The sequence below is a fragment of the Bos indicus genome, chromosome 5, assembly GCF_029378745.1.
Source record: "Bos indicus isolate NIAB-ARS_2022 breed Sahiwal x Tharparkar chromosome 5, NIAB-ARS_B.indTharparkar_mat_pri_1.0, whole genome shotgun sequence".
Lineage (NCBI taxonomy): Eukaryota > Metazoa > Chordata > Mammalia > Artiodactyla > Bovidae > Bos > Bos indicus.
In genome coordinates, this window is record NC_091764.1 from 27,522,036 (window position 1) to 27,533,444 (window position 11,409).

At 44.5% G+C, this 11,409-nt stretch overlaps 1 protein-coding gene across 1 annotated transcript; it reads left to right on the top strand.

Moving 5' to 3' along the window:
• Positions 1–1,687: 1,687 nt before the first annotated feature.
• On the top strand, positions 1,688–6,913 carry LOC109559066 (keratin, type II cytoskeletal 6A). Its single transcript, XM_019960511.2, has 9 exons — positions 1,688–2,289; positions 3,174–3,388; positions 3,730–3,790; positions 3,931–4,026; positions 4,153–4,317; positions 4,747–4,872; positions 5,690–5,910; positions 6,128–6,162; positions 6,274–6,913. Exons 1-9 carry the CDS (start codon positions 1,750–1,752, stop codon positions 6,510–6,512), a joined length of 1,698 nt encoding a protein of 565 aa, XP_019816070.2. The 5' UTR covers positions 1,688–1,749; the 3' UTR covers positions 6,513–6,913.
• Positions 6,914–11,409: the final 4,496 nt, after the last annotated feature.

An 11,409-nucleotide genomic window follows, 5' to 3' on the forward strand; every position in this document is an offset into this window, starting at 1 on the left:
AATAGCAAGAAGTCATGGTAAAATATTTCCTAAGAGGCAATGAAACAAACATAATGAAATAATAAAGCCAAGGGGCAATAGAGTGAGAAATAGAAGATTAAAATATTAGCTGGCAAACTGCAGATAAGTAGTAGAGAAAAAATAAAGGCATTGTGGAAATGAAGGCCAGGCTGAAAACAGCACAAGACCTTGCTGATGCACAACAATGGATCACAGATAAAGGTGAAGAAAACAACCCATAGGAAATAGTACTCAGAGAATGCTGCATGAGAACCGAGAGAGAACAGAGATGTGGGAGACAAAGTGCATATACCATAACTGTAAAAGAGTATATATATATATATATATATATCTCACATATATGTGTATATTCAATATATATTCTCACGTGCTTCACACATGCCCTAGGAGAAGCACAGAAATATTTAAGTGAGGTGACTACAAGGATACACAGGGAATGGTAACACCTTTACCTGTCTTACTATATAGGGCTGGGAATGGCCTTGAGCATGTAAGTCGTGTATTACTTATCTGATATTTTAAAATGAATAAGTCGATGTGTAAATATCAATATTATGTATATAAATAGGCATTCTGACATTTATAACTGTAATGTTTAAAGAGATAGCATATTAAGCTTCTAGTTTGAACTGTCAGTTATAGGATACAAGAAAGACTTGAGACCACCTTAAAGAAGATGACATGATGATGCAAATTAACACTCCCACATTGGACAACAGGAAAACATAAATAAAACCATTTCTCTCTCTTTTTTTTTTTTTCACAAATAAACTGCAAGTGGAAAGATGGAGGCAGATTTAATGACCTTCAATATTATAAAAATAGAATACATTAAATACATCACCCAAACACAAGATTTATGGAAATTGTTAGAATCCTGATTTGGAAAAGCAAGACACAAAATATAAATAACAAAAACAGACTTTTCCAAGATTAAATAAATACTTCTGGATGTTAATGAACATCTAAGTATTAAGGATATATAAAGGGTATGTGCAAAAGAGCAACTCATTTACAGATAAATATTGAATTGTATTCTAAAGATGAAAGAAGATATTTGGGAACTGCTTTTCAGTATATTAGAGTTGTAGGGAATTCCATGAGAGTGTAGAGGATATAAAACTGATCATGAGAAATTAGTTTTTATAAAATCCAGTGATAGGCATACAGAGACCCATTTATATTGCAAATCTACATACCTACCTGTGGGAAATTTTGAGGAAAGCAAAAAAAAAGTCATGTTTAGCTTCTGTAATTAATGACAAACATAATAATTATTATTGTAAGAAAAGCTAGGCTATTTTGCTCTCCAGGATTTCTGGCTGGTGGGTGAAACACCAGGGCAAATGAGCCTCAGTACATTTCACACACGAGCATTACATGGAGAACCTTTGTGTGAGTTGCTGACTAACTCCCAGCTCAGTGAGTTGAGACTAGTCTTACTGTACTCAGAGCTGTCAAAGCTGGAAGGCAGGAGAAATTTTCCCTGACTAAAGGAAACCAAATATGCAATCTTCACATTTCATAACTTTTCTAATAAACCAGATGTGATCTCACTCTTTGTAAAGCCTGGCCCTTCCCAACCTGCAGGCTCACCTTCCAGGACTGAGCCCAGCCCATTTTCTCCATATATAAGCTGCTGCTGGGAAGCTCCTCTTACAGACCTGCTCCTCTCAGCTCTGCACTGCACCCCTCGCTCCTTCCTCAGTCTCTGCTTCTTCAGGAACCATGTCTTGCAAATCCACCGTGAAGACCCAAAGCATCAGCCGCAGGGGCTTCAGTGCCGGCTCAGCCAGAGTCCCTGGGGTGTGCCGCTCTGGCTTCAGCAGCGTGTCCCTGTCCCGCTCCAGGGGCAGTGGTGGCCTCGCTGGAGTGTGTGGAGGAGCTGGCTTTGGCAGCCGCAGCCTCTATGGCCTGGGGGGCTCCAAGAGGATCTCCATCGCAGGGGGCAGCTGTGTCATCGGTGGTGGCTATGGCGGCAGAATTGGAGTTGGCTATGGCTTCGGGGGTGGAGCCGGGAGTGGATTTGGTTTTGGTGCTGGGGCTGGTAGTGGCTTTGGGCTCGGTGGTGGAGCTGGCTTCGGAGGTGGCTTCGGTGGTCCTGGCTTCCCTGTGTGCCCCCCTGGAGGCATCCAAGAGGTCACTGTCAACCAGAGTCTCCTGACTCCCCTCAACCTGCAAATCGACCCCACCATCCAGCGGGTGAGGACTGAGGAGCGGGAGCAGATCAAGACCCTCAACAACAAGTTTGCCTCCTTCATCGACAAGGTGAGCTGGGAGCATCTGCCCTAGTGGGGATTGCAGAGTGCCCAAGAGAGCCAACTAAGAGACCTGTTCTACCGGAGGGGAGACTCGGGGGAGAGGAGGGTGGGACTCAGGCGAGCTCTCCACTGGGATACAGGACAGGTTACATGTGGACCCCAGGCAGAAGGTGATGGAAATCATTTATAATTATTCATGGCCCCATTCCTGCCAAGGAAATAGTCACAGTTCTTGACAATCCTGAAGGAAAGAACAGGAAATGAGAGAATGCAATGAGATGGCTTGATCTTCTGGATGGTCTAAGAAGTTAAAAGGGTATTGCAGTGGAAACTGCATTTGAGTCATAGATGGATGCTGGATGGAGGAAAGAAAGCAAAAAACAAAAGGGAGTTTGAGGAAAAACAACTCAAGTATATATCCATAGAAATACTCACCTGTAGAACCAGAAAATGAGCCTTAAGGGGCTTTGTATCAGCCGGATTCATGCACTATATGGGAAACAAGATTAAATTCAATCATTATAGAATTGGAATCTAATCATTAGATTATAAACATCTGATATCCCTTTAACTGAGGCATGTGCTTTGTAAAAGCTCTGTGCAATAGGAGAAAAATGCTATGATAAAGTACATTTGTGCTTGTTCTTGTCACGAGGAAGACAGGAAGGGTTGAAAGTCACTGACTGACAGTCTCCATAAGTGAGAGGGAGGGAACATCTGACAGCTCCCTGGGGAAACTTGGCCATGAGATCTGTGTGGTGTGAAGCTAAAGAGTCAGGGGAGCAGAACTGTCAGCCTCTGTACAGGCTCTGGAGCAGCCCAGCACCACCAGACCACCAGATCAGCCTGGGGACTTGTCAACTCACAGATAACCATCTTGTTTCCCTGCAGGTCCGATTCCTGGAGCAGCAGAACAAGGTCCTGGACACCAAGTGGACCTTGCTGCAGGAGCAGGGCACCAGGACTGTGAGGCAGAACCTGGAGCCTTTGTTCGAGCAGTACATCAACAACCTCAGGAGACAGCTGGATAGTATCCTTGGGGAGAGAGGCCGCCTGGACTCGGAGCTCAGGGGGATGCAGGACACGGTGGAGGACTTCAAGAACAAGTGAGTGACAGGAGAGAAAACACCTTAGATTCCTGAAGCCCACACTTCAGTCTGTTAGATGACCAGGTCCAAATGAGGGCATGATTCTTAATAAAACATGTCAGTAGACATGACATTACAGTTGTTACTAAACACAAACCCTGAAGAACAAAAGGGCCATAAAAGTTGAATGGGAAGAGTAATGGAGTAAAGAAATTAGAAACCACAAATTACAACCTTCAGTCTTATTGACAAAAGTCTCATTTGTATATATCCATTCTGGGAAGCGGAGATCCCAGGCTGCTTTTTCTTGTATCATCTTCACCCCTGACTCAATTGGATTTTATTCCTTTTAATTCCAGATACGAAGATGAAATCAACAAACGCACAGCAGCAGAGAATGAGTTTGTGAAATTGAAGAAGGTGAGATTGAGTCAGATCAGGGGTTCATGGCCCTTTCCTGAAGGAGAGGGTTCTGAGAAAAGAATCACTGAGGAGACTAAAACAGGAGCAGACTGTGTAGGGGGGCTCATCTGATCCCAGGCTGTTTGCTTCTTCCCCAGGATGTGGATATTGCCTACATGAACAAGGTTGAACTACAAGCCAAAGTAGACGCTCTCACAGATGAGATCAACTTCCTAAGAACCTTCTATGATGCTGTAAGTATCTCTCCACATTCTGTTTTATTGCCTTTAAAGAGATTTGTGAAGAGTGGAATATCTTTGGTCTAGGTACCTCTCTAAACATCATGACCAAAGATGATCGGATGATCTCTTGTTCTGCAGGAACTGGCTCAGATGCAAACCCACATCTCAGACACTTCTGTGGTCCTCTCCATGGACAACAACCGCAACCTGGACCTGGACAGCATCATCGCTGAAGTCAAAGCCCAATATGAGGAGATCGCTCAGAGGAGCCGGGCTGAGGCTGAGTCCTGGTACCAGTCCAAGGTGAGTGGTGAGGAATCCCTGTGCCTCCTCTGTGATCATCAGGGAGGCTGTAGACTTCAGTGGGGAAACTACAACTAAGAAGTGGGGGCCTCTCAGGGTAGACCTTTTGGGTAATTATGCCGGAGTCTCGTAGGTCAAAGAACCCAAGTTAAGATGAAAGCTAATGTAGATCAAGGTGAGTGACTTTTGTTTTAGCTTTATTTCAATGTTGACTCTCAGCAAGAGTACAGAACATTGCTTGTCCTGAAGAGAACCAGTCAGTCAGTAGTCTTACCAAGGATGGTGTGTGATGGGTGAAGAGCGTCAATGACCTAGTAACACTAGTTTTCTTTAAATGTCTTATGGAAAACCATTAGATTCTATTTTGAAACCTTGGTTAGTGTCCCGTGAAGCCCATGGACAGCCCCCTTGTCTCCCTCTGGTTCACAGTACGAGGAGCTGCGGGTGACGGCGGGCAGACACGGGGATGACCTGCGCAACACCAAGCAGGAGATCTCTGAGATCAACCGCGTGATCCAGAGGCTGAGATCTGAGATTGACCACGTCAAGAAGCAGGTACAGTGGGGACCATGGAAGAGAAAAGCATTCTTTCCTTTCTAGACCATCAGGTATCATCAACCATCATGTGGGAAATTCTTGGGCACTGAGGAAAAAGCAGAGGGAGGAGGACATGTCATGGTTGAGTTTCCCCAGGTTAGAGAGATGGAGCCCAACTCAAGAGCAGGAAACAAACTCAGGATAGGACAAATCTCAGCTGGTCAGCGGTTCATCCACAGAGTCTAGAGGCATCAAAATGAGATTCCATAAGGAGAATGATTGAGTTGGGGATGCAAGACACACGTTGGCAAAGAAAAGCTCAGGCTAGAAAGTGCAGGGGAAGAATGCTGTAAATATGCTCATACTCAATGTGAAAAAGAATCTGAGAAAAGACACAGGACAAATGAGGTTGTTCAAAAAAATCTGTGAAGTGAAACGAAGGTGAGGTCTCAAGAGTTTGAGATAAAATTGTCTTTCAGGGAGGATGTTTGTGGTTTTGTAGAAGTTATTGTACATCCATGTGAACTTATCCAAAGTTCAACATTCAAAACTAGGCAGTAGGTCTATATCTTCCCATGTCCCCTGGTCTTCAGTCTTCTGTGGTATCTTCCAGCCCCATCATCATTAGGGTGGTTAACACAGAAGGGAATACATTTTCTTAAAGGACTCCAAGACTAGTTAAGGTTTGTAGAAAGGAGAAAAACTGGACAAAACGAATCAAACCTCCTTTTCCACGAGATCTGGGCTCTAGAGCTCTTCCTCACTGGGAAAGTAGAACTATGTTTCCTCTCCCCTGGAGTCCAGATTCAGGTTCCTCTGCCCTCCTCTCCTCTAGTGTGCCAGCCTGCAATCCGCCATCGCTGACGCTGAGCAGCGTGGGGAGCTGGCCCTCAAGGATGCCAGGAACAAGCTGGCTGGCCTGGAGGACGCCCTGCAGAAGGCCAAGCAAGACATGGCCCGGCTCCTGAAGGAGTACCAGGAGCTCATGAATGTCAAGCTGGCCCTGGATGTGGAGATTGCCACTTACAGGAAGCTGCTGGAAGGCGAGGAGTGCCGGTGAGTAACTCACACAGCCTCCACAATCATCTGGCTCCATCTCCAAGAAGTCCTGCCAATGAGCCCAAGTAGAAGGTGCTCTAGTGGTGGTCATAGTGCTACTCCCAGGACAGCACCGAGAAGGCAGGCTCCTGGGGACTCTCCTCACACGGAGGTTTCCCATGCGGGGCCAGCTGTGGCTCTGGGTCTCATTGTGGCTGTGTCTTCTCTCTCCTAGGCTGAGTGGGGAAGGCGTTGGACAAGTCAACATCTGTAAGTACCTTCACCTGCCCCCATCCCGTGCCCTTGTGTCCCTCTGACTGGATGCTGTGTGGCAGAGTGAGCTCACCATCTTGTCCTGACCTTGTCCCTTTGCCTCCACAGCCGTGGTCCAGTCCACTGTCTCTGGTGGCTATGGTGGTGCCAGCGGTCTCGGCAGTGGCTTAGGCGTGAGTGGAGGAAGTGGCTACTCCTACAGCAGCGGTCACAGCCTTGGAGGTGGCTTCAGTTCTGGCAGTGGCAGAGCCATAGGATGTGGCTTCGGCTCCTCTGGGGGCAGCAGTTCCACCATCAAATACACCACCACCACCTCCTCCTCCAGCAGGAAGGGCTACAAGCACTGAAGTCCTGTCATGGGCTCAAGCTCCCACAATGTCTCAGGCTCCCTCTGTTGCTTTGCACTCTCCTCCAGTTGCTTTATCTTTCCTGCTTCCTTTTCTTACTCCTTGAATTAAAACTGAAGTTGCTGAGTGTCCTCATCTCCTCTCTCCCAAAACCTGTTGCAACTGAGCTTCCATTGTTCACCATTGGAAGGTTGTTACTTGGGTCCTAGTCCAGACAGGGTAATCCCACTTACTTTCTACTGGCCCAGGAGATCCCATCTCAGAGATGTTGTGTTCCTCCCTTGCAGTGATTGTGAAAGCACAAGTGACTAGTTCTATGATGTACAGGATTTGTATCCCTGTGTTGCTTCCTCTGCTCTTTGCTCACTTGTATTGCTAAATAAAGCAGATTTATCATATAATGTGTGGTTTCACATAGCCTTTCTTTGTCACAAATGGTTCCTGAGGTTTTCACGTGACAGATGAAGCATACTTCTCAGGCATGAAGCACACTCCCCACCCCCATATGCCTCACTCGCTTCCTGTAGAGAACTTCAACAAACAGCAGCTTGGGATACTGATAATCAGCTTTCTCTCACAGATACAATTTAATCCAAATGTTTGGCAAGTGTAATGGGAGGACTCTGGTCCAGCATCACGTATACTCTGCTTTTTATTGTTGGGGCCAAGTGTAATCAATTAGTCTCTCCTCCTAAGACCACTCAACCCACACTCAAGGGGTCAAGTCTTAATGTTCATTTCAGGAATCATGTTTCTGGCCCATCAGAGCAGAACAACATTTAGCAATTAAATAGGATATTTGATTTTTATTTAGAGTTAACTTCCTAACAACAAACTTGCCTGAGAAAGTATATCAAGGATAATTAAAGCGTATGTACTTTTGAACCAAAATTCTATTTCTGTACATGTATCCTGAAGAAATAGTACAAACACAGGAAGAAGTATATACATGGATGTGAATTCCAACCATCTTCCCAGCATGGAAAAACTGAAAGTGGGAGAGTTGATCACATTCAGCAGAAAACTCAGATGCTGGTTTCTCAAAGTGTGAAGGCAAAATAAGAATGGTAATTTCCACCTTCTCACACCTTAACACTCTCTAGGAGGTGGATGAAGCTGAGTCTTTCCTCTCTCCGGTGTGATCTGGCTGCTGTGACTTCTCTGAATGGGGATAATTTAAACTCAGGATATGGTGCAAGGCTCCTCACTCATTGGTGCTGTCTTTTGGCCACGCCAGTCCCTATTTCCTCATGAGTGACCATTATCTCCTTTGCCCCCAGGCTCTTACATCACGAGAGAAAGTTCCTTGGTTTCAATAGCATGGAGAGGGTGCCTCAGGATCCCCTTATCAGTACACTGCTGTGTTCACCTATAACCATTCCCCCAGTGAGGTGGGCAGCCTCTCACACTGGTATCTTCTCACTCTCCCCAGAATTCCCCAACAGCAGGTATGTGATGACTGGGTTCCAAAATCCATGCCCACTTAGTGTCTGTATTATTATGTACCTATCAGAAGTAATGGAAAGAAAATACTGACTAGGAAAAATACATAGAATACAATAATTAATAATAAGCAGATTGCAAAATAATATGTAGACATAGATTTATCTAATGAAAATCTTAGGGTGCAGATGTTGATAGCAAAATAGCAGACTGGAAAGCCCCAAACTCTCCTTTTGCTAAAGAAACATTGAAAAAACAACCAGAAGCTGTCTGAACATTGTAGGGGCTCTGGAAAACACTCAAAATTTGCAATAGCCAAGCAAATGCCCTCTCAAGAAAATCCATCTTCCATATTACAGCAAAATGTCATGACAATGTTCCTAGCGCTTTCCCTCCCCTATATGCGGTGCAGTTGTGGCCTTGAGCAGACAGCAACCTTGTTCGTAAACTTTTTTTCCAATCCCCCTCCCACACTCCAGTTGCCCCTCAAACCCATTTGCTCCTCTTGGTCACCCTTCACCCACCAGCACATGCATCTTGAATTGAAGATGCAGATGCAGACTATTTGAAAATGATTGTGCAAATCTCTTCAAACACATCTGGGGGGCATTCCTGAAGAAATGTTGCAAGGGTCCCATCTTCGTTTCCCATAAATTCAGATGCAGGCAAGAAAAGTAGCAGGAAGACTCAGTAAAAACTACAGGGCAAACTACAAAGACATCGACACCTGGGGCAAAAGATTACGGGAGAAGACACACAATAGACCCTCTGCCCATCCAAGGCCCAGAGGCTAAGCTGCAGTGAGACTCTTTGGGAAATGAGGACATTCAAAGGCAGCTGTGCATAGGAGAACATTTAGAAAACTGTGTCTAGGTCCAGGCAAAACACATGTACAGAAATGTCTTGAGTAGTCTTAAGCATTCATCTGGGACTGCTCTCTAGGTTCAGAGCAAGCCCTGTTATGTGGTGAAGGAGCGTCCCATCACAGGGAGAAGTGGTTGTTCTCAGTCTGCTGTTTTGGCTTTTTTATTGTTGTTGTTTTTCAGCTCCTGGTATACAAAAACATCTTCATCAAAAACAGTAGCTGACACAAGCTATAGGAGCAGCCTGATGTTGAGGTGTTCAGCATGCCAGGCGCGGTTGACTCATTTAACACTACTAGTCAATGTGAAGCATAGGTCCTCAGGCACAAACCCAAGAATCTCTTGTTTGCAAAAGTCATGGGGTGCATGCATGACCTGAGGCAGGACCCTGTTAGTCATGAACTTTCTAGAAACTGGGAAGTAGAATTGGATAAAAAAATCAGAGACATTTGATTGCCTATTGGCAGCATTTTGTTAAACAAGAGGGAAAAAAAGCAGAGACTGTGAATTGTAAGTTATTCTGCAATGATTCATTGGGCAAGGTTTTTAAGGAATAATAGAATTATTCACATAGCCTGTTAGCCTAAATATGCCCCCAGCTCACTCCCCATAATATTTTCTGCCAACAACTCATCTAGACGGAGTTCACATCTTTCAAAGATGAGCACTAGTCAGAAGGGAACCATTCCAGGACCAGCAAGAGATACACATTCAAAAATGAAATGAATAGGAAAATAAAAAGACAGATAATGAGCACTCATCAGAACAAAGTCATCATAAAATATTGCCAAAATAAAATAAATCCTCTATAAAATTCAAGGGAAAAAAGCATATAATGAGAGAGTAAGATAGAAAACATTACTTAGAGAAGTCAGATATGAGGCAGAGAGAAAAATAAAACTAGCAGGGAGATGAAGGTCAAGTTGATGTCAGTACAAAGGGCAATACACACGCTGAATGCACAGCAAAGAGCATATGGGATAATATTGAGGAAAGAGAATCAGGGTCTTCAGTTCAGTTCAGTTCAGTCGCTCAGTCGTGTCCGACTCTTTGTGACCCCATGAATCGCAGCACGCCAGGCCTCCCTGTCCATCACCAACTCCCGGAGTTCACCCAGACTGACGTCCATCGAGTCAGTGATGCCATCCAGCCATCTCATCCTCTGGCGTCCCCTTCTCCTCCTGCCCCCAATCCCTCCCAGCATCAGAGTCTTTTCCAATGAGTCAACTCTTCGCACGAGGTGGCCGAAGTACTGGAGTTTCAGCTTTAGCATCATTCCTTCCAAAGAAATCCCAGGGCTGATCTCCTTCAGAATGGACTGGTTGGATCTCCTTGCAGTCCAAGGGACTCTCAAGAGTCCTCTCCAACACCACAGTTCAAAACCATCAATTCTTCGGCACTCAGCCTTCTTCACAGTCCAACTCTCACATCCATACATGACCACAGGCAAAACCATAGCCTTGACTAGACAAACCTTTGTTGGCAAAGTAATGTCTCTGCTTTTGAATATGCTATCTAGGTTGGTCATAACTTTCCTTCCAAGGAGTAAGCATCTTTTAATTTCATGGCTGCAGTCACCATCTGTAGTGATTTTGCAGGGGTCTTAGTGGGAGTTAATAAGAGGTTAAAGAAAGGTCAAGAGGCTATAGGATAGACAAAGAATACAAAGGAGATTCAACACAAGCATAATTTGAACAACTAACGGAAAAGAATGTACACACACACACACAACCTCACACATACAAATGGTCCCTCCCAAAGCACAGAAACATCTTCAATTAGGTGATTAGGGATTTGTGCTGAGATTCATTTTGACAAATAAATATAAGCAAATGTGTGTAATTTAGTCATTTTAAAATATGTAAAACCTAGACAGCATATTAAAAAGCAAAGACATCATTTTGCTAACAAAAATCCATCTAGTTAAATGGTTTTTCCAGTAGTCATGTACAGATGTGATAGTTGGACCATAAGGAAAGCTGAGCACCGAAGAACTGATGTTTTCAAATTGTGGTGTTGGAGAAGACTCCTTACGGTCCCTTGGACTGCAAGGAGATCAAACCAGTCAATCCTAAAGGAAATCAATCCTGAAGAGTCATTGGAAAGACTGATGCTGAAACTCTAATATTTTGACTAGCTGATGCAAAAAGCCAACTCATTAGAAAAGACCCTGATGCTTGGAAAGATTGAGGGCAGGAGGAGAAGGGGAAGACAGAGGATGAGATGGTTGGATGGTGTCACTGACTCAATGGACATGAGCTTGAGCAAACTTCGGGTGAGAGTGAAGGACAGGCAAGCCTGGCGTGCTGCAGTCCATGGAGTTGCAAAGAGTTGGACATGACTTAGTAACTGAACAACAACAACAAATATCATATATGGGTATAAAGAGTGAAGTCTTGCAGCTTGTGACAACATGGATGGATCTCTAGGGCTTTACCTTAAGTGACATAAGTCAGAGAAAAACAAGTATTGCAAATCTCTCATATGTGAAATCCAAAAAGCATACGCATTTTCAAAAATTTAAAAACTTAACTCATAGATGCAGAGACCAGATTGGTGGTTACCAGAGGTGGGGAGAGGTGGGAGAGGTG